The sequence below is a fragment of the Pezoporus flaviventris genome, unplaced genomic scaffold (assembly GCF_033815535.1).
Source record: "Pezoporus flaviventris isolate CSIRO_AGI_PZ_B2104156 unplaced genomic scaffold, CSIRO_AGI_Pfla_v1 ptg000035l, whole genome shotgun sequence".
Taxonomy (NCBI): domain Eukaryota; kingdom Metazoa; phylum Chordata; class Aves; order Psittaciformes; family Psittacidae; genus Pezoporus; species Pezoporus flaviventris.
The window spans coordinates 548,974-576,803 of NW_026892583.1; the positions used below are offsets into that span (position 1 = coordinate 548,974).

Sequence of the window (27,830 nt, forward strand, 5' to 3'; positions counted from 1 at the left end):
CAGGGACATTCTATGTCAAAGGTTTGCCCTGGTTTTGAAGCCTGACAGCCAGCAGACCTAGACCTACAGTTCTGCAGCCACAGAAAAGCCCCAGCTCCAGACTGGTTCTCAGTTATTGCCAAGCAGGAGCCACTGAGTGGCAGAGCTGGAGAGTTCAGTGGCTTCTCTGCTCAGCAGGTCCCTGAACTCAAAGAGAAGATCACCAAGACCAGATGTCAGTATAACAGTGCTGATTTCCTGGCAACCTTAACAAAAATACTCCACCAAAGCCAAGCAGCAGCTCTAGAGGAGCAGGCAGCAGGGAGACAGAAAGGCCAAAGCAGCTTCCCCTGCTTGAGAATGAGGAAATGTAAATTACTGAGCTATGGGAATGCTGAGGCCTTGTGAGCAAGTGTGAATGCAAACGAACCGCCTTTATTACAGCTGCTTGAGGAGCACAGTGAGCAGGAACTATAGACAACCTCCCAAACTAGAGCGTTCATTGTATACCCTGAGCTCCTGTGAGGACGGCTCAGATCATGAGTCTGACAACACAGTCAGTGTGCACTGAATAGCCAGCCCCAAATAAAAAGTCAGTTGTAGTTCACAGCAAATCTCCCTCCTGTTACAAAGGAGCAGCAGCACTACTGAACCAGCAGCTGCAGGTATCAAGATGTGCTGCAATGCTAAAAGTGGAGTCACACACCGAAGCCTAACACATTTCCATCCTTTGTTATCCAAACTCTTTTTTAATGAAGACACCAAGCAGTAAGATGTGGGGAAGTTTATAGGTGGATCTGCCCTCTTGGAATGGAATCTCTGTAGCTGCTAAAGCACCCTCGTAACATCCCAGTGTGTCACACACTCAGCTCTGCAGTCACACTCTCTTCATAGACTGTGCCCTGGCAGTGTCACTGTGCTTCCCATATACACACACTTTAAAAATGCCTCTAAGGCTTTTCCTTCCCTTCAGCTTTCACCCCCAAAAGGAAAGTCTTTAGATTGAAAGGAGAACAGTACTTCTTAAGTACAGACCCATCACTTGTTAATTCACAAGTTCATTGATTGGCTCTAAAGTCATTTCTTCCACTTCTGCTTCAGATCTTTAGTCTTTTTCAATTTCTTCCGTTGCTTGGGTCCTCTTGCTGTTTCTAATTTTCTCTTCTTCTCACTGGGAAACAGGAACAAAATATCTGTTAAAACTACACCAGATTCCCATCCAGCTGGGAAATTCTGGTTGCAAAAGGGGGGTAATGGTCTACATAGAAATGTGGTTGGGAGAAAATACTTCCAATTTCTTGGGTCATTTAAGCTGGTGCTAGAGAAAGCACAAACAAGAGTGTGACCTAGATTTTTTAGTGCCTTCAGATGCTGTAATACAATTTGAATCCCAGAAGGTCTTGACTTTTAGCTCTTGTCATTGCTTTTTAAGACTTTAAGTTATATGACCTAAAGGCAATTCATATAAAGCATGTGGAATTTAGAGTACCTAGAAAAAAGCATTACCACTGACAAGTTTAAGTACACAGCTCTGTTCCTGCACTAGCAAACATGACAGAGCTCCAATCTTTGTAAGCACTGACAAAGGTCTCTCATTCCTGTAAGGCTTCTGGAAACTCGCAGCTTCCAGCATTCATGAAAACAACTATGCATATACAACGGGTGGAAGAGAGATCACATAATTACTTCAGCTGTCAGGCACCCCAGGAAGGGGAAATAAGCAAACAGGCAAGTCTCAACTCTTAAGTCCCCAAGGAAAAGATGTGGAAAGGCTCCAAGCTGGGCAAGGCAGAAGAAAGATTAATGAAAAGGAAGGAATTGCAGAGCCACAGACTCCATATTTTGCAGGTTAAGCTCACATTTGACAGAATTATTCTTCCCCAAATTCCCATTTTCTCTCATGGGACAACCATAGGCTCCCACCCATTAGCTACCACAGCAAATGGGACAGGTACATGGTAGGAGTTTGTTCTTTAAATGGGACTCTAGGGAGAGATGGTACCAACTTCTGTGCATGATCAGGATCAAGACTTAACCATATCAACAGAAGAAAGTTAAATAAGCAACTAGGTTACATTACAACAGGACTACAGAGCAACAGAGAATCTACACCCTCATTTTTCCAGGAAAACTGGGAATCTATCAAGGACACTAAGTTCACTTTATCTGCATTTAATTGTTTAGCTTCACTCTTAGGATAAATGTTATAATAAAGACAGCAGTGGAGTATTTCAGCTTTCTTCACCTTTTCAAACTGACGACAGCAGCGTTCTGTCCTGCTTTGCTCAGCACCTCATTCCATTCTTCATCGTCACCCCGGATAATGTATCTAAGTGAAAAAGGTAAAGGAAAATCCAAGTAAAATTGCTAGCCAAAAAGAAAAAAATAAGGGGATTATATTGTCAGGCACACAATACTCTACAAACAAAGCCTCAGCAGCCAACCAAACCAGTATTTGGCAATACAGACAAAACTAGACTGGCAAAGGGATACACAATAGCTTGTCATGACTCTCAGCAGACTCAGTCCAAAGTAGATCAACAGCAACCAAAAACTGTCCCCCTGCAAAGCTGGTCAGGGTCAAATGGAGCCCTCTCAGGAACATGCCCTATTGTAAATATCACAAAACCGGTTTATGAAGCCTCTCCTCAGAAAAGCAGAGGGCTGAGTAGAGAACATCTGTTATGAAAGCAAAAAATGAGGCCACAGAGGTTATACTTCCCATAGCAGTGGAGTACGCTTTCCTTTGCCCACTCAATTTCTTAACCTTCCATCACTACAGCTTTAAGCCTGACAACCACAATCAGATCTATATTCACTATAGATTTCTTTATAAAAGCTTGTAGGTTTTTTCTTCTTTCCCCCCTCCAAAAAAAAGAGGAGAAGGATGGTTGTGGTGGTGAAGGAAGAGGATGCAAAAAGCAGTGGTTTATAATGGAAAGTTAACTGAATTAGCAGCTTCTTTTAGACCAGCAGTAAGCTTGAATTGTGCAGTTCTTCTGCGTCAACCTGGGAAAAGCTGAAGACCTGCAGCTCTCTTTTGAAAGGAGAAATTAAGGCAACAATTGCTATTCAAATAAGCTCATGTTCTGGTGTTCAAGTACCTTGGAAATCACATACAAATTTAACTAGGCAAAGCAGTCATGTAACAAAATGGAGTGGTTGCTCTCCATCTCAAGTTCTTAGAGGTTTAGAATAGACTGGCCTTTGTTCACATGAGGCTGAACAATACTGGACAAAGCCTTTTCAAACCAAACCGAACAGCTCTGTCTCTTCTATTAGTTTTCTATAACCTGTATTGAAAAGTGTTCAAAATGGATTTTTGTCTGCCTCTTCTCATGGAAAACAGGAATCTACTTTTGGGTGGAAAAAGGGAACATGGTCCAAAATGACAAACAGATATGTAATGCCACCAACACTAAAAAAATGGAATTAAAACTTAAAAAATGATGGTTATATTGTTTTCCTAATGTGAATTACTTGCAAGTCACTTCAAATCACATCCATTTTCATCCTCTCTTCAAACAGGCAACCAAAGATTGAAAGAAGTTTTTATTCCTTTTCTCAGATTTAGCAGATTCTAGAGCCAAACCAGACAACTTTCCTAGGATGTCAATATAGTAAATAGGATTTGTAAGACAAAAAGTGGGAGAAGAGAAAGAAGGGAGAGAACCAGTGGCATGTATAACTCCTGATGGTCCAGAAAGAGAGACATCTGCTGACACTTCAAGTAAACTGCTGGTTCAGCAGCTCAGTAGCCTACAAATTGCCCAGCTCTACAGCAGTTAAAAGGCATCTTGTAGTAATGTAATGTACTAAAACATTAATGCACACTGTAGTTAGTAAAAGAAGCTCTGGCTGGTTGTTCTTTTTCTGTTGGTTTGAGGTTTTGATGTTTTGGGGTTTTTTGGTTAAAGAATATTAAAATTAGCCAGGTACTGTTTTCACTTGAGTTGCACACACAGTTAAGCTGGATAGCAGACAACAGGACCTGGGCATCCTGGTTTGAGGAATGACTATTTCTAAAAGCACAGGAGACTGTAAAATGACAAACAGCCCGCAGCCAGGCAGCTTGCTTTACTACTCCATATTACAGAACTATATAACTAATATATGTATAATATATATACTCTACACAGCCAAGATCAAGAATGACACATAGATACATAGAGCTACTGCTGTGACAAAGGAGAGTAAGACTAATGTGCTCAAGCTCATGCCAGTGATACTGAGAGAGAGCTGAAGACTGATCCAGCATTCCTGTTTGCAGCACATCTTCTATTTGCAGGACTGCAACAAGAGCCCCAGCTCTTAACAGCAAGTCAGTTCTACAGCTCCACAGACAGCTCCACTCTGATCAGCTGTGATTTGCCAACTTACAACCTTTGCTTTCCATTCAAACTGCCAGCAGAAAAAGGGAAGTTGGTAAGTTCACTCTTGGGAGTATGACACACTTCTCAGGCAATGAATTTCATGCACTGAGGTGAAGAGGCGAATGGCCTTGAACTGAAGTTATTACTGAATTTAATTCATACTGCAGAGAGTGGTTTGAGTGTGAAACAAAGCAGCTGCTAACAGAGCTGATTCATGAAGACTAAGTCATTGGCTGTCAGGCACACAATACCCAAGGTCTTCATTAGTGTAGCAGCATCTCCTTATCTTACCTGGCCACCACAGAGAATACCCACAGCTATTTCTCGTTTTCTGATGGGCTGAGATACTGCAGCTACAGCCTTGTGCACCACACTGTGCTCGTGACCCAGCATTCAAACAGGTATCAGGCAAAAACTGGATTTGAGACTAAAATGGATGAATTCTTACTGTGTAAGGTCCATTTCCCTCAGCTTCCCCACTTCTTGCTTGTGTTTTTCTTGGAATTCCTTCGCAGCTTCTTCCTACAACAGCACAGTACAATGGATGCATTAAGTTCTAAGCACAACAGTGTAATGGAAGGAAAATGCCTTTCCCATTGAAAGAGAAGTACATGCCCTAAAGCAAATACCAGATGATCCTAAAAAGCTTCACACTTTTATATAACCTCATTTCTATGTTGTTTGTATACATACATGTGTAATATATAAAAACATCTTGGTAGATTCTGCAGAAAATCCATGTTGCAAATTAACAAAGCATGACTCGAAGCACGTAACACAAAGCTGTCAGGTTTCAACTGCCATAATGTGACAGACGTGATGTGGAATTCTTTCCATCCAAGAAAATCTAGATGACAAGGCTTCTACACTCAAGGGAATTCCATGAAGTGTTCACATATGTATCAAGAAGAAAGTTCATAATTACCAAGTCATCATTTAAAGATTTCAGTGTTGGCTCCATTACAATATCTTTTGTTGCTGCCATCTGCTCCTCCACAGCTTTTTCCTGCACTGTGTTGAACAACTGAAAATGAAATAAACCAACACATGTAAGACTTGCTGTTTCTTCTAGGTTATTGCTCTAACATAAATAGGAAATGCTGTCTGTCCCCATGAAACTCTTCTAACCTTGCAAATGCTATCAGGCTGTTTATTTCTGAAGCATACGTTCCATCATACTGAAATAAAAAGCTCAAGGCTGTTTCCTGAAGGCAGAATGATACAGAGCTTTTATAAAGAGTATAAAAATAAATCAGTCAGTACTCAATGTCATTTACATAAATGTAGAGTACTCGTAGTTTACAACATACTTCATTAACACAGCATCACTTGAGTAATATTTGCAGCCAAAAGCTGCATATGTATTTTTGTATGTTATTTTCTTCAAGGGTTTTATGCTGAGGAAGTCACCTCTCCAGTGAGCCACTACGACAGACTGCACCAGCTATACTACTGTATCCTGAACCTTGAGAACTAGAAGCCCTAAGCTCAGTAAGCAATTGCAAGCAGTTTGCAAGTATTTTGTCCGTCTCATTATTTGATAACTCACCACATTACTCAATAAATTATCATACACATCATAAGCACTATTATTTGGGAAAACACTACATAAATGCCATAAATTTTTCCACTGGATTTTCCCATCTTATAGAGGAATTTGAAGTCAATTGTTGGGGGCATGTTAAAGATACAAGTTTTGATTGAGCTCAGTATTGGAATTAGATACTGGTACAATACAACTAAGTCAAAGCCCGTTCATGATGCCATTACCTGCACTACTTTGCGGATGATCCTGTTGAAGAGGCCCATCAGCTGACTGCTGGGCAGTTCTAACTCCTTTTCCAGTTGGTCTAGAGATTTATGCTGTAGGCCAATCCCTAGAAAAAGGGCCTGAAGAAACAACATATATTTCAGTTATAGAGGATTTTAGAGCATATACAAATATATATTACTCTCTACACTCCCTACATTTAACCAAGTCCTTGCTCTGCTCAAGTAATACAAGGCTTCTCTGGTATGAGCTAAAGCTTTGCTCAGATGCAGTGGAACACCCCTGAATTACTCTGCAGATGGCATTCGCCACTCCACACTTAGTATAGACAAATGCCTTTCTCCTGAAGTACAGATAAAAGTGGAATAAAACTATAAGCAGGAGAAATCATGAAGAGGACTACAAAAGAAGCAATTAACTGAAACTAAGTCTTTTATTAAAGACGACATGAAACAGGAAACTATTCCAAAAGTATATATACAAAGAGAGGTGAAGCATGGCTTGTTCTCACAGTGATACGTACCGACTGTGCAGCAGAGAGAGAGATATCACCCATCTGGTTGAGAAAGAACATCCTGGCAATGGTAGGTACCATATCCATGATGAGATGATAGTCCACCATGTTGCGAGAGTACATCTCTAACCTCTTCAGGTCATATGGGATGAAAACTGACTCTAATTCAGCACGGCTGATGGCTGATGGGTACAAGAAAAAGACAGCAATGTCAAGACTGCTCTTTGAATACTGAGATCCTGGATAGCTACAAGATGATTCTTTGTATCCCTGTAGCAGCAACCAAAACTCTTTCTGCAAGACAAATACTAAAACCCCACAAGAGAGATTACCAAATTCTCTCAAGAGGACTCCCCTCTGCAGGGCATATTGAGAAAGAATAATTTGCTTTCAAGCCAGAAGTGACTGTTAGAACTCTCTTGTCCGGCCCCTTTTTTTATACTGCCTGTTTCCCTCAGCAAGTGCTGGACTGACCCCAATAGCATGCAGTTGAAGTGAAGCCTCGCTCTTTAGAAAGACATCACATTCCAACTTCCAAATTTCTAATGACAATGTTCTTCCTAAGACCCTGAGCAAGCTGCTCTGCCTACTGACCCTTGCTATTCAAGGCTTCCCTTTTAATTCCATACTGGATCTGACAGGTGTCAGTATCCATCCATGTTTTGTCATGCATTTAGCTATTACAGTCAGGAGCCCTCTAATTTTAGAATTATAGAATAGTTGGGGTTGGAAAGGACCTTAAGATCATCCAGTTCCAACCCCCCTGCCTTGGGCAGGGACAACTCACACTAAACCATGTCACCCAAGCCCTCATAAACCTGGTCTTGAGCATTCACAACTTCCCTGGACAACCCATTCCAGTGCCTCACCACCCTCACAGGAAAGAATTTCCTCCTTATATCCAGTCTAAACTTCCCCTGTTTAAGTTTGAACTCATTACCCCTTGTCCTATCACTACAGTCTCTAATGAGGAGTCCCTCTCCAGCATCCCTATAGGCCCCCTTCAGATACTGAAAGGCTGCTATGAGGTCTCCACGCAGCCTTCTCTTCTCCAGGCTCAACAGCCCCAACTTCCTCAGCCTGTCTTCATACAGGAGGTGCTCCAGTCCCCTGATCATCCTCGTGGCCTCCTCTGGACTTGTTCCAACAGTTCCATGTCCTTTTTATGTTGAGGACACCAGAACTGCACACAATGCTCCAAGTGGGATCTCACAAGAGCAGAGTAGAGGGGCAGGATCACCTCCTTCGACCTGCTGGTCACGCTCCTTTTGATGCAGCCCAGGACACGGTTGGTTTCTGGGCTGCAAGCACACACTGAAGCCAGCTCATGTTCATTTTCTCATCAACCAACACCCCCAAGTCCTTCTCCGCAGGGCTGCTCTGAATCTCTTCTCTGCCCAACCTGTAGCTGTGCCTGGGATTGCTCCCATCCAGGTGTAGGACCTTGCACTTGGCATGGTTAAACTCCATGAGGTTGGCATCAGCCCACCTCACAAGCGTGTCGAGGTCCCTCTGGATGGCAATCCTTCCCTCCAGCAAATCAACCGAACCACACAGCTTGGTGTCATCGGCAAACTTGCTGAGGGCGCACTCAATCCCACTGTCCATGGCAGCGACGAAGATGTTGAACAAGACCGGTCCCAACACCGATCCCTGAGGGACACCACTCGTTACTGGTCTCCAGCCGGACATTGAGCCATCGACCACAACTCTTTGTGTGCAGCCATCCAGCCAGTTCTTTATCCAGTGAGTGGTCCATCCATCAAATTGAGGTCTCTCCAATTCAGAGACAAGGATGTCGTGTGGGACAGCGTCGAATACTTTACCCAAGTCCAGGTAGATGACATCAACTGCTCTACCCCTGTCCATCAGTTCTGCAGCCCCATCATAGAAGGCCACCAAATTGGTCAGGCAGGATTTCCCCTTAGAGAAGCCATGCTGGCTGTCACCAAGCACCTTGTTGATTTTCATGTGCCTTAGCATGGCATCCAGGAGAATCTGCTCCAAGATTTTGCCAGGCAAAATCTTGAGTTACTTAAATCTTTGCTCAAGAGTTACTTAAATCTTCGCTCAAGAAAGCAAAGAAGTAAAAACACCCACAAAACACCAAAACCTCACCACTCCTCGTTTCCATTGGTAGGAAATGTCCTCTTAGCTTTTAGTTAGAAATAAAAGCATTATTCTGGATAATAGGAACAAACACAATGACTGACCAAGAGCAATTCATGGCACTTCACGGGAGACATCACACAATGCCTGTAGTTGAGAACTCTCACAAACATATACATGGATTTTAAACTGCAATCTAACTGAACGTCATGTGCCAGGGTACTCACGTGGCTGGGGCTGCTGTTTGATGTTTTTGTTCTGCAGTATATTCAGAGCCAACGAAGGAGAGAATGTGCTGAACTGGTAGGAAAGCAGAGAAAGGAACCGCCTCCTAAAATCTGTAGGACAAAATGATAAAATAAACAGCTTCTGTGGATCTCTAGAATAAATAGTCCTAAAGATTCTCTAGTGTTAGCAAAGTCAAAATTACCTTTCCAGAAGGCAGTAAGCCAAGGCTCCTGTTCAGTGTCCTCTTCGTTCAGTGTCTTCAGCATGATGCACGAATGCTCACCAGTCAGGTCATTCTAATAAATAATATATAGAATCATAGAATAGTTAGGGTTGGAAAGGACCTTAAGATCATCAAGTTCCAACCCTCTGCTATGGGCAGGGACAGCTCACACTAAACCATGTCACCCAAGACTCCATCCAGCCTGGACTTGAACACTGCCAGGGATGGAGCATTTACCACTTCTCTAGGCAACCTATTCCAGTGCCTCGCCACAGTAAAGAACTAAAGAACTTCTTCCTTATATCTAACTTGAACTTCCCGTGTTTCAGTTTAAACCCTTCACCCCTTGTCCTATCACTGCAGTCCCTGATGAAGAGTCCCTCTCCAGCATCCTTGATATCACTCATCCTGCTCATGAACCTTTTGCACTCTGTGCCCAACTGATGCAGACAAAGGTCTTCTAAATCAACCAGAATGCATGTATCCACTGCTACTGATCACCACTCCTTCATGGAACACCTATGAACTCCTAGAATCTGGGAAATCCCAATGCTGAGGGATTTTAGCTTCCTGAGGTAACCAGGAGTCACCAGTTTCGGGAATTCCAGACACATCTCAAGAGCCAGAAAAACAAAAGAAAAATGCAATTACATGAGACAAATTCTCCCCAAAAGTCCTATAACTGCTAGTGCTATCTTTTGTAAACACCTACAAACACAAGAGCAGTCTGCTCAAGGTTACTTGTGTATTTTACCAATAACCACATTATTAACCCTCAAAAGCTGTATTTTTTAAGTGGAAACTACACGTTTACAACCCTAAAACTTTACTCCTTTAGTTATCTATAAGCCCGGAGAATAAAAAGGATCACAAACCAACCACCAGATGTAGCCTCAGGAAACTTTCCTGACCGACTCACTTCTCACAGAAGCTAATGGAAAGCTGCCCAGTGATTTCAATAGGGCTGGATTTCATTCAGAAACAATATGCTACTTACTGGTGTCTGCCTCAGATAAACTGGCACAAATCCAGCACGTTTCCAAAACCTGGGAAAATGGAAAAGAGAAAACACACTGAGAACGACAGAGCTGTTGAACCTACAGTAATACTTGTGGTTAAATGCAATTTATCTACCATGCAAGAACAACTGTTGAAAAGTAAGTGGAAGTCTGTAAGACAGCCTGCCACTAATGAACACAGACAGAAAGTAGTGGCAGCAATCAAACTGGCTGAGGTTCTAACTTAGAGGAGTGAAGAATGATGACCAATAATGAACAAACTTTCAAAGACTGACAGACATGACACAAGAGTTATTGCATTTGACACGATTCCAAGGCCTCCCTTAGAAACAGGAAGACAGATTTTGACCAATAATACCACAGACTCCTAAGGGACGCCCTGGGGAGAGGATGAGGATTTACAGTTACTTCAAAGACTGATGATTTTCCCTGGCAACTTCCAGGTTGCAAATAGTCACTTGTGGACCAGGGAGAACCCCAGACTGATCAGCAAAATCCTGCTGGCTTCCCTTTCCATCCTCCTGCATCTCAGTTGTGAACTGCTCCTCCAATTCGTTTTGCTCAGGACTAGTATAAGAAGACCTGCTGAGACCAAACATATGGCATCCCAGACAAAAGAAAGAAGCCAGGCTCCAGAACAACTGTCACTGGCAGCCTACCTCCACAGGCCATGGGATGACTACTCACTCATCAGCTGTGCAGCATGCTGCAGATTTCAGCAGGAAGCCCTAGAGTGTACCCTATCCCACTCTTCACCCTTTTTTATCTATCCCACAAAGCTAACAGTCAAATAACTGAAAGAAAGAAGTAGCAAAACCCTTTATTCTCCCTCTCTGCCCTGAGAGGGATCATTCAAATAAAGACATCTGAGCCATTTCCTTTATAATTTGCAAAGATTGAGACTATTTCAAAAGAACCATTCATTTCTGATGCTCTCCTCCATAGCTGAATAAGTCACCATCACATTTTGGCATGAACTTTGCAGCCATATTCACTATCACATTTTGGCATGACAATTTACCACGACATTTTGGCATGAACTTTGCAGCATACTCACCATGGAACAAAGCAGGCTACAGCCCCTGTATCTGAAACACCAGAGCTGTAACATATAGTAACTGACTGGGTCAGTCACAAACTGGCCTCCACTGCTCTTACCACTTCTGAACTCAATCTCATCTCTAGTACAGCACCCTAGGTCCTCTGCACGTGGGGGTATGCCAGCAAGGAGCCAAGGTTTTAGGTGATAAATGACTGCTTTGTTTTTAAGCTAGCAACAGGAAGAATTTTGCATTACTTTGAAACTGTCTCCCAAACTATGTGTGGATTCATAACTTCCCAGTCTATGGCTGAGAAAGTCTCAGGAACCAAGATAGTTTTATAGAATATGATAATATTAAAAAAGTTTGCATCTATTACAAAATTCTATGTTTTTATACAAAATGATGTTGGAAGGTGGAGCTAAAACTGAAGAAAAATTAGTAAGTCATTTACTGCTGTAGTAACTCAGATCCTCCATGGTAAGAAAAGCAAGAAGTAGCCACAGCTGCTTGTGCAAGTCATTTACGTTAGTTGGGAAACTAATAACTAACTTTGCAGTCAGCAGCAGCTCAAGCTTCTACAGGTCACAGGAAGTAGTACTTAACTTTGCTCTGCTTCTTACAGGCTGCTCTTACTTCTCAGCAAAACTCAGCAATTAAAGCTAGTTACTGTTAAGAAGGGTCACAGAGACAACCAAGAAGTGAATGGGTTTACCCTCAGGAGACCAAGGAAAAGCTACCCTGAAGAATGCACTTAGGATCAACCCTACTGTACATCAAGTTTTATAGGAGAAATGGTTTTAGAAACCAAGTGAAATACGCAGAGATAAAAAGAATATCCAAGGTGTAAAATATTCATTCATAATATAGATATTCGTATACTCTGTTCTTGTGAGACACCACTTGGTGCACTGTGGGCAGTTCTGGTGTCCTCAACATAAGAAGGACATGGAGCTGCTGGAGGAAGTCCAGAGGAGGCCACAAGGATGATCTGAGGCTGGAGCACCTCCTGTACAGTGGGGCTGCTCAGCCTGGAGAAGAGAAGCTGCGTGGAGACCTCAGAGCAGCTTCCAGTGTCTGAAGCCTACAAGGATGCTGGAGAGGGACTCTTCATCAGGGATGAGAGTGATAGGACAAAGGGTGATGGGTTTAAACTGCAACAGGGGAAGTGCAGGTTAGATATAGGGAAGAAGTTCTTAGTGTGAAGGTGGTGAGGATAATAATAGTAATAATATATATTGTTATAATTTATAGTCATTTTTGCACTATATAACTAGCAAATAGAATAATGTCTTACTTGAGTAATTTTGGTGTTAGGCCATAAGACACTCCTAGATAGTCCAGGCTTTCAGCTTGTCTCTCGCTCAGTTTGAGAAGTAGAGGAGGCAAGTCTTTCCGAGGTGTCATAACCTCTTCTAATAAACTAACAGTCTGAAAAAGGAAGCGGAAATGGGTTAGTAGCAATCCTCACAGAATCTGAAAATGACATCTCTTCTCCTGCATAAAAAATCAGTATTTCCTCTTTACAGGGAGAAATTATTATCAAGACAGTGACAAACAGCACAACAGAAAATACAGGAAATGTACTGAGCTCCATACCTCACTGCTTACAGTTGCAATTTCTTTTGGCTTTTGAACTGGTTTTTCTTCCAAACACGGGAATTTGCCTTCATAGTACATCTGCAGTAAAGTCAGAGCTCTGCTGCCATAACCCATCTGTCAGGTAGGAACAATACATTGTAAGCAAACAAAATCAGTGCAGAGATCACTCAGTCACTGCAAAAACACATTTTCTTTGCTACACAGCAACTCCATGAAGGACATTACAGAACCTGGATGTCTGAAATCACATTGAGAGCCCAGTTTAGGCCTGTGTAATAATTCTCGGTGGTTAACTCTGGCACTCAGAAAATGCCAAACACCAGTGTGAACATTTGTCAATCTCACAATAAATACCACTGGATCTGGACTGTACACTGCTGCTCAGGATGCTGGCACTGGTTTGCTGCTTCCCAGGGGAAAGCAATGCCCCAGCCTGCTGGGCATCTGATCACTTCTGTGTGCCTGACCTCATTCTGTTACTGCTGCTGACTCAGTCCCAAGTTTAAAATGCTAAAAACAACTGGGTTCCAAAAAATACTTTACCCCCTGGTAATCCGGATGAACTGCAATACGAACAACACGGCCACCAGAGAGGCCCCCGAAGTCTGGATCTTGGAACTGCGGAAGAGACAAAAGTCAATTTAAGGAACACACACGGGTACTCTGGAAATAATAAACAGCACTGAAATCTAACTTGTGTGTGAGCACATAGCCAAATTGTTCACCTGCTCTGAAATGGTCCAGGGAATAAGATCACCAGAAGCTTTCTTTCCCCTAGAAAGGCTGTTCATGATAGATTGGCGAGAGATCTCTCCCTCCATGCACACCTGCCAGAAAAGGTAAAAGACCATTACTAAATGTTTTCTCCTACAGTTCCCCCACTACAGCAGAATCAAAACTTATACTCAGGTGTTGAGCCCACTGTGCAGTATTGACATTTCATGTAATCCCCTGCTCTGCAACATGATGAGCAAACATATATGCACCAACAGGCTCTGCCCCTAAAAGCTGTCTCAAAAAGTCCATGAACAGCAAACATAAAAGCTCATCCCACCAATATTTCTCTGTAAATGTCATGTATTTTTCATATAAATGGGGCTTTTTCTTTTAATAAACAGTAGCTCTAACTAGCTGCCTCACACAGATGTTCAGCCTGGAGCAGAGAAGGCTGCGTGGAGACCTCATAGCAGCCTTCCAGTATCTCAAGGGGGCCTATAGGGATGCTGGGGAGGGACTCTTCATTAGGGACTGCAGTGATAGGACAAGGGGTAACGGGTTCAAACTTAAACAGGGGAAGTTTAGATTGGATATAAGGAAGAAGTTCTTTACTGTGAGGGTGGTGAGGCACTGGAATGGGTTTCCCACGAAAGCTGTGAATACTCCATCCCTGGCGGTTCAACGCCAGGCTGGACAGAGCCTTGGGTGACATGGTTTAGTGCGAGGTGTCCCTGCCCATGGTAGGGGGGTTGGAACTAGGTGATCTTAAGGTCCTTTCCAACCCTAACTATTCTGTGATTCTCTGATTTTAAGAATCTGTGTTTTTAAGGAAGAAAGGATACAGTCAGATACCAAACAGACAAGGAGTGAAATATTCCTATATCTCTAAGCATGTGCACCTAGGAGTTTGCATTTTTGCAGTCCTACTGCAAATAACAGGAGTGCTAGAAATAAGGGATTAGCAGAGTGAACCAGTGAACCAACTTTCCTTGCAGGAAGCTGAAATCGGAGGACAAAGTCATCTCTTGAAGCAGTTCAGCTCCTCAGAAGACTTCTCAGCCTAAGGTAGCAATTACTCCCAGCTAGTACACTCCTGTCATACTCCACTGAGTATAGTGTCTCACGACTGTACTGTACAGTTCACTTCACAGATACACTCTGCTCTCCTACCTGAACAACAGCAAGAACTTCTGGTAACGAATTCTGGGTAGGTGGAACAGGTGGCAAAAGGCAAAAAAGATGATGGGCAGGAGCATCAGACAGCATCTGGAGGTCATTGGGTGAGTTCTGGAGAGTAAAGACATACCAGAAATAAAGAATTATTCCATAAGAAGAGCTTCAAAGTCCAATGTAACATCAGTAGCTGGCTTCTCTAGTTTCTGAATTTAGAGCTGTTAAGAAACTTGGAACTAGTACAGTACTGATGGGTAAGAAGCTCACAGGCCACTTCATGGCTGTTAAAATCCCAGGCAGCACCTGTTTTTCTCAAGTGAAACCTCCTGTTTTGATATGTATACAACTGAACTTTCTATTTTTATATAGCAACTTATCTCTTGAACTACCAAACCTTAAAGAATTTTAAGTGTCATATGTTTAGTACTCAGTATTTATGGACTTCACCACTCACTAGTGACTTACTAGTCACCCATGGTCCTGAAACCTTGAGATGAACTATTACTCTTTTCAGTAGAACAGTAGTACTCTTCTTTTGGTTAACCTGAGGCTACTAGAACTGCAAAAGAGGTTCATCATTGATAGTGTTCTGACAAGTTTGTAGGCTCACCTAGAACTTAGTCAACAATTTCTCAAAACAAAAATATTCCAGATATCTGTAAACCCAGTATATTCAGCCAAGACCAAGGGAAAGATCTCTCCTTTTTTCTTTATCAGAGAAAGAAGAATACAGATCTGTATATAAGAAGCAACTGAAGCTGTTCAGAAACCTCAATTAGGCCAATTCAATTAGACTGTCATAACAAACACTGCTCCCTCCATAACATTCCTAGCTGAAATTTTGACAGAAGTAGCACGAGCTTTACCTTGTAGTGTGAAGCCACATAGAGGGCCATCAATCTCTGTAGAAAAACTTCTGATGCTCTGTGGTAACAAAACAGTGTGTCTCTATTTACATAATATCTAACCAGAAGGGTTAAGGAAACAACCCCTTTGAAACAAGGCAAAAGCTCCTTGTTGGCTTAGAAGTATTTTCAGTACAGCCTTGGGCTCTATGCTGGCTTGTGCTCTTAGACTCTACAGTTCTATTCACAAGAATGAGTGACTTTGGACAGTATTCATAGCCTTCACATCCTCCCACTGTAAAGCTAATCCTTTTATAACTCTAGCAAGGATTTCCCTTCATTTAACCCTTCTTTTGGATCATCTCTGCAGTAAAACTGGAGTTTGGTAATGTCCTAGTAAGACACACCACCAGTCTTAAAGGGCAGTAGTAAGAGCTTAACTCCATAATTGTGGTCTTAATAGATTTCTGCCAAAAGATCACGTGCTGAGGTTATCACATTAGCTGGAGAATCCACTATTAATCAGCTTGCAAAAGCTGCCTTCACCTGCAAGCATATTGTGATGAGAGCACAACACCTGAGTAAGGATACAGGTCACAAGCCTCAGGCAGTGGGCAGCCAGAGATGATTCTGGTGATGTTGAGACAGTCCAAGCACAGCAGATCATTCAGCCACTTTTCAACTGGGTCTCCAGGGGCATATCTGATTGACTCATGGAGAGAGATTTCATGCAACATACGAGCTGCAAAGAGATTTCAGAGAAGAGCATCTAGTGTTGGAAGTTACAGCTAGCAAAGAATCCAGTAAGATTAGTGTCCTTTGAAGGTCTCCCAGATTAGAACATCATTACTCACACAGCTTTCATCCCTTAAAAGCCTTTACAGCTGAAAATCATGAGGAAAAAACAGAGAATTCCTTCATTTTCCCATACCATTACCCTCCAGCTGCAAAGTACATGGACACATGGGATACCCACAGGGCTTGCCAGCAGCAGCACTGAAGATTACAATCATGCACCAGTGCAGACCACAATGGAATACCTGAGGCAAGTTTAGCTGTAGCTGTAGATTTGTTCTCTGCTGTCATGGTGATTTGGGTCTGTGCACTCTGCTGACGGAGCTGCTGAATGAGCTTTAGAGACAGTGATCGACCAGTACCCTCATACCTGAAAAGCAGAAGACAAAAGTGTGGAGCTAATAACCAAACAGGAACCTTGAGCATGGGGAAGCTCCAGGACAGAACTAGGCTGCCATCCAGAGCCCTGTGAGAGCCTCAACCATCACTGAGAATCCTTTTGATGCTTGCAGCCCAGAAAGCCAACCATATCCTGGGCTGCATCAAAAGGAGCGTGACCAGCAGGTCGAAGGAGGTGATCCTGCCCCTCTGCTCTGCTCTCGTGAGACCTCACTTGGAGTATTGTGTGCAGTTCTGGTGTCCTCAACATAAAAAGGACATGGAACTGTTGGAACAAGTCCAGAGGAGGCCACAAGGATGATCAGGGGCTGGAGCACCTCCTGTATGAAGACAGGCTGAGAAAGTTGGGGCTGTTCAGCCTGGAGAAGAGAAGGCTGCGTGGAAACCTCAGAGCAGCTTCCAGTGTCTGAAGGGGGCTTATAAGGATGCTGGGGAATGACACTTCATTAGGGACTGTAGTGACAGGACAAGGGGTGATGGGTTTAAACTTAACAGGGAAGTTCAGGTTAGATATAAGGAAGAAGTTCTTTACTGTGAGGGTGGTGAGGCACTGGAATGGGTTGCCCAGGGAAGTTGTGAATGCTCCATCCCTGGCGGTATTCAAGGCCAGGCTGAACAGAGCCTTGGGTGACACGGTTTAGTGTGAGGCGTCCCTGCCCATGGCAGGGGGGGTGGAACTGGGTGATCTTAAGGTCCTTTCCAACCCTAACTATTCTATGATTCTATATTCTTTTGCATGTAGGACAGGGCAGCCTAGCCTGTCACTTTCTCAGTCTCACCATACAGTAAGGAAGATGTGATTCTTCCCTCTTTCCTAGCAGACTACAGAATTCTGTTTATGTATTTACTCCTTGCAGAAGAACAGAGAAGGTGCAAGTCCATAAGAAAAGGAAAGCAGCAAGTTCAAGAACTGACTCTTGATTATTTTAAGGAGCAGTTCCACAACAGATCAAGAATTAGCATGACCTGATGTAATAGTGTAATAAAAAAATGGACTGTAGATAAGAAATGGTCCACTGACACTTGCACGACTGCTTTCTCAGGTAGAAAATTGCTGCTCAAACCTTACCCATTGATTGTAGAAGCCATGAAAACAAGATAAGGGCCCAGCAGGTTCTTCACCAAGGGCAGAGGAATGGCAGCAGCTTCATCAATCACAACAAGTTCAGCTTGACCCAGTTTCACAGAATCAGCAGGGTGTATGTACTGCAGGGAATGAGATTACACCATCACTGTCAACAACAGCTCATCTGGGAATTAGGGAGACGTCAGAGTTGGCAGAATTGATGCCCTGAAAAGCTGTTTTAGGTCCCTGTTCTCCAGGACCACCAAGCCAGAGATGGAGACATGAAAACAAATAGTCGGGAGAGGGTTCATGTTACCCTAACAAGGGTCACACATCTTGTTTTGTGTATTCCCACACAAACTTATCTGCAGAGATCATAAAAATGAAGGAAATCTCATCACTAGAAACACATGCTCTTCCTTCACTGTCTCTTTCACCTTCCCTTGCTTTTGTTTTAAGAAGAAACCCACAAGCCATTAAGGAAGCTTTGTAACCCACAAGTTATTCATGAAAAGAAGCAAGATATTTTGTGAAAGTCTCTCACCAGAAAAAAAAGTCTGGCTTTAAAACAAAATCAATCAGAACAGTTACACATCACATAAAATGCACACGCTTACAGTCAAAACAAGCATGGGTACAGCCAACAGTTAGGAACAAAAAGTAGACAAGAAAGAGTGCAAAAGAAGCCAGTTACCTGAATGGTCTGTCTGTGCTCCTTGAACACATTCACCCTGACAACAGCCTTGTTAAACTCTGGATTTAAAGACTGAACAATCTCATAGTCCAGATGTTCCTGAAAGAAAACATTGTTAAACGGTAGGAACAAGCCAAGATCTAAATATTGTTTATTATTATCATCAAAATAAGATCACTAAGACAACACAGTTATTTCAGATTCCAGTTAGAAACTCATATAACAAAAGCTTCAGAGGTGTGAGAACTGAGAAATAATTTACTTATGTTAAAAACTATTTTACAAAGAAACTGATTTACCCAGCTTAAAAACAGAGAAGGAAACGTAACTGTACTATGATTCATTTTTGCAGAACACTACCAAAAGGCTGGCAGCTGATATATGTAAGCAAAAAAAACAGATGAGATGCAAAACCCCTCCTAAAACACGACTGCTGTGAAAGTACTGTAAAACAGTCCGATCTCCTTACCTGATACTGCAGCGCATCAAAGCCTTTAAAGATGAACTCAAAGAGAGTGTGAAGGTTATCGGGGCTTGGAGATGTGACAAAGATATTGGAGTAACTGCACAGAAAAATAAAGCAGGAGTTTAACTCTTTTTCTAACAAATTTTACATATACATATTAAGTATGGACACTAAGTATGTATATATACTAAATAGAATGTTTTCTCTCTATGAGGGGTTGATTTTACCTATTAACCAAACCACAGCAGATTCCTTTAGCCACTTATTTATTATGTGATTATTTTGCTTTTTAAAGATTGAGGGGTTTTTATTACTGTAAGATAGAAAAACTTGAATATCAGTGTATGCAGCAATCAAAAGATAGAAGAAGAATAAAAAGGAGGGATGCAGTCCTTGAAGAAATTACAAGTATATTAAGATCCTGTCATCTTTTCTTTTAAACTCATGGCTGCACATCAAGCCTGGGAGATTGGGGGGAATCACTCACCCAAAAGCTACTGCTCCAGCAATAGCCAGTCCCAAAGCAGCAGATTTACCCCGTCCCCTGGCTGCTGTTAATGCCACAGTGCTCTGTAGAGTCTTCTCAGAAATGGCTTCAATGAATTTCAGAACTGCTTTTGCCTGATGAAAAAAAAATGGAAACCAAACATCAGCTGTGTTTAAACTGCATTACTTACACTTACCACTACTACACATGCTCTTTCCTAGAACAGGAGAAAGGAAGAAAAAGACAAGATAGGAGAGCAGAACATTAAAACCCAGATGAATAACATGCAAGAAGTGGTAATCTCTACCCACAGAGTCCTTGAAATTACTCAGGTCAAAACACAGATCAACAACCAGTACAGCAACTCTCAATTACTACCCCAATCCCATTGACCACAGAGCATATTCATCAAGATGGGAAGAGGCACACTGCTCTCATAGGAGGCAGATGAACATATCCAGGCAGTGAGAAGACCTACTACAAAAGGGCTTAAGCACTGCACAGCTCTGGGAGCCACCAGGCTGAACTGCAGCTTCTCAGTGGATACTTCCAAAACAGGAAAGATAACTGCAAGAGAGCCTTCATTTGCACTACTCAGTGATTTTCAAACTGGAGTAAAAAATATGTAAGGGATGCGGAAATAGGGGCATATTAAAAGACAATACGTGTTTTCAATTCCTATTTGAAACTGAAATGAACAGAAACTTCAGGTTAAGTTTCCTGCTTATTTCAATCCCTGAGAGCTCATCACCTTTTTAAATGTGGACTTCTCCAGATGAGCTTCCTGTCTCCATTCTTTTCCTTCCACTTATTCTCAATTTCAAGAAAAAAATCACTGACACTGCTATTGAGCTGCTATCTCCAATTGTTTTTTCAAGGAAATTCTAAGCCCAGATCCATCACTGTTCACACTCAGATTTGATCACATGCACGATGAGACACGCTAAGGCGACCTGTCAAGCACAGAGTATCTCAGATGTAAACACCACACCAACCTGATCCAGGGTTTTACAGCCATCTACCAAAACTCCTACAGGCTGTGTATCCTGCAAGCTCTCCTTCAGCTCTTTCAGCTCCACGTCCTGTGGCCGGAGGCTATCTTCCTGTAAGACACGAACAGTAAACTTGGGCACAATTACACATTAAATATTTCAGTTTTAAGGCATCTTCAGGAGAATGGTTACACAAGATGTGGATAACCTGCCTTCCTCAAGCTTGGAAGAAACCAAAGAAAGGATATTTCAGTACGTGGTGACTGGAGAACAGCACTGCTAGGAAGAAGGGACCACTTCTGAAGAATTTAATTCATTTTTCAGTTCTCAGGGTATGATGTGTTGTACTTGTCACAGAAGGTGTACATATTGCCACGCAGGGGGGAAAACTACCGCAGCAGCAATACATCAATTTTCAAAGCAATGTAAGAGTTTCAAAGCCACACAATAAACTTGGATGCAAAAGCAATTCATTTTAAATGGGAATTATTTCTGATTTTCCTTATTGACACTTAAAAATCCAAAGGCATCAGTCTATCTGTCTAACATATAAGCCTTTGTGCTCCTGTCAGTATTATTCTAATGCTAAGGGGGAATTGTTTTTTAAAATCAGTGCTCTGTTAGTGTTTTTACCATCTCTGACAGAATCTAAGTTGGTGTTTCTTAAGCCACACAAAACAGTTCAAAAGCTTAAAGATTTCTGTCTAAAACTGGTTCAATTTTACCTTTGTCTACAGCTGAAAGTGAGAAAAGGATGTATTTCTAACAGTGCAAACTATGTCTGGTTTATATTCAGTGAATACTTCCTGAGATGTGGCATGTGTAGATCAGAAACAGCCACCACAGCTTTTAGGTGTCGGGGGTCTCCTGAGCTTGTAATATGCTTATTTCTGAAGTGTTTCCCCACCCTCCAACCATCAAAAGGTCTTTTTATTTGCCTCATTCCAACTGCCCATCAGCCTGAAATTTCTCTATGCCCTTCTGAAACAGCAACCACAGATTTTAAGTTTCACTTCATTTGGCTAAACAGCAACAGAGCAAAATCAACAAATACAGGCAAGAACACACACAAAACTCTATGACAGAGAAAAAATCAAGGAGGAAAGGAAAAGGAAAGGAAAAAGACAACTTCCCATGCTTCACCCATACCAATTGTAACTTCTGCAGCATATTCTAATTCCTCTCTGCAAGACCATGATTTCATAGAAAGGAGGGTAAAAAGAAAGCTTCCTTAACACACCATGGTTAAACCAATTTCTCCCAAGGAAAACTGCTGACACTGGTTACTGACCTGAGACTGTGGTGGAACTGGTGTGATATTCGCAACGTGACTGGAGATGGGCAAGATATTGAGCTGATCATCAATCACAATGCAGTTCTTGCATGAGGCCAGAGACAGAATGAACCTGAGCAGTGAAGCAAAGGCGACTCAGTAAAAACACCAGTAACACAACTGAATTTTGGTAGTTAATTTAAGCTCTTTGCTAAACCCAGACCTAGTATTTACAGCTACAGCTACTGACAGCTGAGCTACAGCTGCTAATATGCCTCTTACCATAAAATCAGGATCACTCACACAAAACAGGTATCCTCTTACCAGGATGTCTCCAATGAAGACTAACTGAAGATCATACACCCAGAGATCATTTAAACAGGAGGCAGCTGCATGAAAGTGTATGACTTGAATCCACAGTAGCTGCGGCCCCCAAAGACTGCACTCAGTGCTGGTTATTCATCCTAATTTCTGACATCCCATAACCACCTGCATACTAAAGACTGATTTCTGCAATTTTCCTGTGGCTGGAGGTAGGGCTCACTCAGTAGAAGCTGCTGCTTTTATACAACAAAAGCAGGGAGAACACCTTGACAAGACATTTCTACAACTATACAGAATACTCCACACTCATCAGTTTTATGTTTTACAGTAGTGCAGTGTCTGAACTTTGGTGCATCTGAAGCATGTTTCCACAGAGCATTTCAAGAAAGGAACTCAGAACAGTTTGCAAATTTGGGCCTATTTTCATATATCCCTTGTAACACATGCCAAAACTCTGGATAGAATCCCTCCAACAACAAACTCTTCATTTCCAGAACAGTACATGAGAACTTCACTGAAGCAGCCAAGAAGCCCTATTCCCAGGCATACCTACAGGATGCTTCCCTAATATGAATACAAGATGTTGTTCCAGCTGTTTTCCTTGGATGTACAGCTCTGACCCTTTACACTCCTAATAACTTACCTCTCATTGAACCGTCCTATCACATCCTGGTGTGCCTCTGTTCTGTACCGAGAGTGTACATCCTGAAACAGAAAGAGAGTCAGTCTGAAGAAGGAACAGCAGTAACAGTGGTTATGTCCAAGATCATTACTCATGGTACCTTGACATGGATTTGATGGATGGACCACCTGGAGGATAAGGAATTGGCTGGATGATCACACTCAAAGGGGGCCTACAAGAAATCTGGAGAGGGACTTTTGACAAGGACGTGTAAAGACAAGGAGGAATGGTTTTAAACGGAGAGAGGGGAGATTTAGATGAGATATTAGAAAGCAGCTCTTCCCTGTGAGGGTGCTGAGGCACTGGCACAGGGTACCCAGAGAAGCTGCGGCTGCCCCATCCCTGGCAGTGTTCAAGGCCAGGTTAGACACAGGTGCTTGGAGCAACCTGCTCTAGTGGAAGGGGTCCCTGCCCATGGCGGGGGTTTGGAACTGGATGAGCTGTCAGGCCCCTTCCAAGTCAAACCAGTCTGGGATGCTCTTCCATGCCTGTGGACTACTCTCCCTTTCCACTAACACTGCATCCCAGGCAGGATTCTGGTTTTCTGTTTGTTGTGAAACATCCACATTTTCCAAATACTTTTAAAAAATATACTTTACCCACCAATTCCTTCACAATGGTCTTACTTATTGTTGCCCAACTTAAAGGTCAACTCTGCCAGGTACAGAACATTTCAAACACTTCAGAGATGCTAAGAAAAAATAGCCTATCGTTTTAATTCACTTACTGGCATTATTATTAAAGGAAATGGTTCCTTCTCTAGGTGTAAGTATACTTAGTGTGAATCATTTGTTTCTAAAAATATCCAGTAATTGTGAAGCTCATTTTACCTAGCAACAGGTCACAGAACCATCAAAGGGCCTATTTCTTACTTGACTTGCTGTTACATGCGCAGACAGAATACATAATTTCCAAAACCATTGTGAAACAAAATATCCCAATTGGATTTCTAAATGACAGCCTTTTCTTCTTTGTAACTGTAATTTCAAGACACAGAAATGTCTAAGCATAAGATATTTAATCACAGATGAATGAAGGAGCATGGAAGATGATGGAAGGAAAATCACAGCCCATAACAAAAGCAGAATAAACCCGCTTAGCATCACCACGATGTACCTGCTCAAACAAAAGAGACACATAACGCTGAACATACCATGGTCATTGTATAGAGCTGCTTCAGTGAGTTCATAGTCCTCAGGAGAATCACCACAATTCCACCACCTTCTACTGTTTCAATAGTTCTAGCGAGCAGGTTTGGAGTCAAGGCTTCAAAATCCTAGGAAATAAATACAACTCTGAAGTTGCCAAGAGTTTATCAGTGCAACCAGCACCTACTAAAAGGAACAGAAAGACTAAAAACATTATTCCTCAAAGTTTAACTCACGCTTAACGTCCGCATTAACCACTGTCTCATTAAAATTCAACCAACACGGCTATGCCATTCTCACAAAACTTGTAAAAGATACACGAGACCATCATAATTTAAGTAACAGAAGCAACAAATACCGCTCCGGCAGCATTTACACTGAAAGCCACTGATACTTGTTCAATGTCCCTTTTAAGTCAAAAGGTTGACTCCTTACCTGAAGTACACACATGCCAAAAGTGTTGCCAAGAATCTTGTGAGTCTCACTGTAATAGCAGTAGCGAATGTTTGTGGCTGCTATGAACAACTCAAAAGGATCATCTTCCTTTATGTTTAAAGTTCCGCTTTTAATCTTCTTCTGCAGTTGTCTCATCCTCTTCTTCCGGTGGCTGGAGAACAGAATTATACACAAGTGTCTTGGAAAAGGGTTTGAGAACAGCGCCTTCAGGCCTAGGTTCATGTCTATCTTATATCACAATCGCTGCTTTCATGGTGTGTTCCCACGTGCCATCAGCCCAGCGTGGTGAATATCACCCAGAATCAGCTGGGTTTGCAAGAAACCAAAGTGCTTCGTCAGAATCAAGTAGCGCCAGGTAACTGCCTTTGTGTGCAGACTGAAAGAATGACACAAATCTAAGAACTAAAATTTAAGCATTTTTTCAAAATGTAGGTATTCCAATGCTTACTCTGCACTCAGTCCTAAATGTGGCTGAGGCTGAGAAGCTCGGGAATTAAAGTTTGGGCCTTCTGAGGTTCAAAAGGTGAGGGAGAGATTGACGCAGGACAACTGAATTAGTGTTAGAGCTCCAAAAGGAAACCAGAGGTACCTAGTGCTGGTGTCAGCTTTATTACAGTAACCAAGTTTTAGTTCTGGAAGACCAAACTTCCTGTAGCTCCTCCAAGAGCTAATCCTGGTTCTCATTACAACCAAATCACACAACCTACACTCAGCAGACCAGACACAGAGCTTTTGCTTCACACAGAGCAGTGACCACAGCACAAGTCACAGGAGGTATCTTACCTGCTAAAGCCCAGCTCCTTTTTGTAACACCATAGGACAGAGGGTCTGGCCTTTACCGTTGCTTTGGACAACATGTGATGGAGTATAACCACCTGCCAAAACACAGGAACAGTCATCAACAACTGGGCTCATCAGATAACATTGAAGAGCAAAATTCTTTTCTATACTTGATTTTACAGATACGTGTTTACCAAGCAGCCCTTTGCAAAACAGAAGGATCCCTCGACATGTTGTGAGGGTTATGTTCCTTTTTACACAGACCTGTGCAACGGAACCTTCTCCAGAGCTGTATGACACTGAAGACACCAAAGTACACCTACTATTTCCTTAGCGCTCTGGCAGAACTCTAACAACGGCACAAATAGATTATTCCAGGCTAAATACAGTTCCTGCTATTTGTCACTTCAATAGAGATTTTGCACAATGTATTTCAGACTTCTACAGTTTAACAAGATTTCCTTCTGAATCTTTATCTGCTAGCAGATATGGCATCCCACCTCACTGCTTCATATCCTGCACATTCCTGCTGCTTTGGAATTCAACTCATCAATGAAAATCCTGAACACAACCAGACTCAAGAGATATCCCACCAGAACTCACCCATCCACTTGAGCAGTAAACGAATGACAACTCTCTACAAGTGCCTGACAGGAGGATGGAGCCAGGAGGGGCTGGGCTCTACTCCCAAGGAACAAGTGACAGGACAAGAGGAAACAGCCTCAAGCTGCATCAGGGGAGGTTTAGATGGAGCTGAGGAACAGTTCCTTACCCAAAGGGTGCTCAGGCATTGGAACAGGCTGCCCAGGGCAGGGCTGGAGCCACCATCCCTGGAAGTGTTCATGCACCATGTAGACAAGGCCTCAGTGCCACGGGTTAGTGGCAGTTGCAGTGCTGGGGAATGGCTGGACTTGATGATCGGAAAGGTCTTTTCCAACCTGGTTGATTCTATGACAACTTTCTTGTAAAGCCACCTAATTTCTATTTCTTAAGTTTTTTTCTGACTAGTTTATCCTTCCCCCATTAACTGGAGCTACCTGAACCAACTTATCCTAAAATATCATGGTTTTGCTAGGCTGTTCTTCCCCTTTCCACTTACAAAACACAAGTCTAGAGTCTAAAGAGAAATCTAGTGGTTCATGTCTTCCATACAACGCTACTGAGCAGGTCCAGCCCAGGTCCTGGTGTGATGACATCTGCAAAATGACTTTGTACATAAAACACCACCTGAGGGCAAACCCATAACATCTGATGACAGAACTGAGATAGGAAAAAACCTCCAGTTAGCCAGAAAATGAAATGTACTTTGCCCAGTTTAAAAAAAATCCCCAAACAATTCCAATTTGCCTGTAGCTGTTTTTAATGTAATATTCGTGTGTTTCTCAAACAGATGTTGAAGGGCAAAGTCCCCTAAACCATTTCTAAGGCCCCTTTGCCTTAGAATTCACTTAGAAGTCATCCTCCCTCTCTACTCAACCCTGGTGAGGCCACATTTGGAGCACTGTGCCCAGTCTGCGATCTTCAGTACAAGACAGACAACGAGCTACTGGAGAGGGTCCAGCGGAGGCCACAGGGATGCTCAGGGGTCTGGAGCACCCCTCTTATGAGGGCAGATTGCGGGAGCTGGGTCTGTTCAGTGTACAGAAGAGCAGACTGAGGAGATCTCATCAATGCAGATCAATAGCTCAAAGGCAGGTGCCAGGAGGATGATACCAGACTCTTCCCAGTGGTGCCCAGTGACAGGATGAGGAGCAATGGCCATAAACTGAACCACAACTTTCACCTCAACATGAGTCAGAACTTCTTTACACTGCGGGTGCCAGAGCACCGGAACAGGCTGCTCCATTGAGGTGGAGTCTCCCTCTCTGTAGACACTCAAATCCCACCGTGGGCACGCTCCTGCTCTGGGTGGCCCTACCTTGGACTAGATGGTGTCCAGAGGCCCCTTCCAACCCTGATGATTCTGCGCCTTGAGACGAGTTCCCCCCGCCAGGCTGAGGCACGACACGCTCTCCGCGTGGATTTACTGAGGTAAATCCCAGTTCCGGGCGGCCACAGACCCCCCGTTCACCCGAGGCCCGGTTCAGTACCGCACCATCGCCCAGCACAGCCTCACCTGGTCCTTCCCGCGGTCGCCGACCACCACGAAGAGGGCCCGCTGCCGCTCCGCCACCCCGTTCTCGATCAGCACCCGAATGCGGTTGTCAACCTTCCGCCGGTGCATGGCTGCAGGGCGCGAAGGGCTCCCTCACGAAGGGGCCGCCGAGCCGAGCGGATCCGAGCCGAGCCGAGTGGAGCCGAGCCGAGTGGATCCGAGCCGAGCCGAGAGGACCCGAGCGCTGCCCCGTCCCCCCTCCGCCTCAGACAGCAACCGGACGGAGCCAGCAGCTCGCGCCAAACCACGTGGGACCGGCGCGGACCGGGGCGCGCGCGTCGCGCACTGCCGTAAGCCCCCCCTCCGAGGCTGTCCTTGCGGTTCGCCTGCGCCGTACGTAACGGTGTAATAATGCCTGACACTGTGTAATGGTGTCCGGTAGTTGTACGCTTTAAGCAGAACGCAAGCGGTTTTTTCCACACGGGAGAGTCGCGGAGTTGTGGAAACACACACGCAGTGATCAGGGCCCCGCCGGAGCGCTCGTTAACTCACAGTGTTCCCGGTGCAGGAACGGTGCCGT

The 27,830-nt window shown here is 43.3% G+C and overlaps 1 protein-coding gene across 1 annotated transcript; it reads right to left on the minus strand.

Moving 5' to 3' along the window:
• Positions 1-394: 394 nt before the first annotated feature.
• On the minus strand, positions 395-27,503 carry NAT10 (N-acetyltransferase 10). Its single transcript, XM_061462047.1, has 28 exons — positions 27,272-27,503; positions 25,159-25,250; positions 24,355-24,526; positions 23,925-24,047; positions 22,733-22,794; positions 21,784-21,898; positions 20,496-20,603; positions 19,501-19,634; positions 19,017-19,110; positions 18,548-18,646; positions 17,857-17,993; positions 16,634-16,758; positions 16,185-16,335; positions 15,615-15,711; positions 14,746-14,862; positions 13,584-13,685; positions 13,402-13,476; positions 12,856-12,972; positions 12,554-12,687; positions 10,195-10,243; positions 9,177-9,270; positions 8,974-9,084; positions 6,647-6,819; positions 6,123-6,242; positions 5,278-5,376; positions 4,801-4,874; positions 2,225-2,308; positions 395-1,150 (listed from the first exon to the last, which is right to left on the minus strand). Exons 1-28 carry the CDS (start codon positions 27,377-27,379, stop codon positions 1,057-1,059), a joined length of 3,060 nt encoding a protein of 1,019 aa, XP_061318031.1. The 5' UTR covers positions 27,380-27,503; the 3' UTR covers positions 395-1,056.
• Positions 27,504-27,830: the final 327 nt, after the last annotated feature.

Bases quoted from the DNA above. Each gene is read 5' to 3' on its own strand.
- NAT10 (XM_061462047.1), bottom strand. From the start codon at position 27,379: ATGCACCGGCGGAAGGTTGACAACCGCATTCGGGTGCTGATCGAGAAC. The intron at 24,527-25,158 runs GTAAGATACCTC...TCTGTTCTCCAG, and splicing joins AAGGAGCTGGGCTTTAGCAG to CCACCGGAAGAAGAGGATGA. The intron at 9,271-10,194 runs GTAAGTAGCATA...ATTATTTATTAG, and splicing joins TTTATCTGAGGCAGACACCA to AATGACCTGACTGGTGAGCA.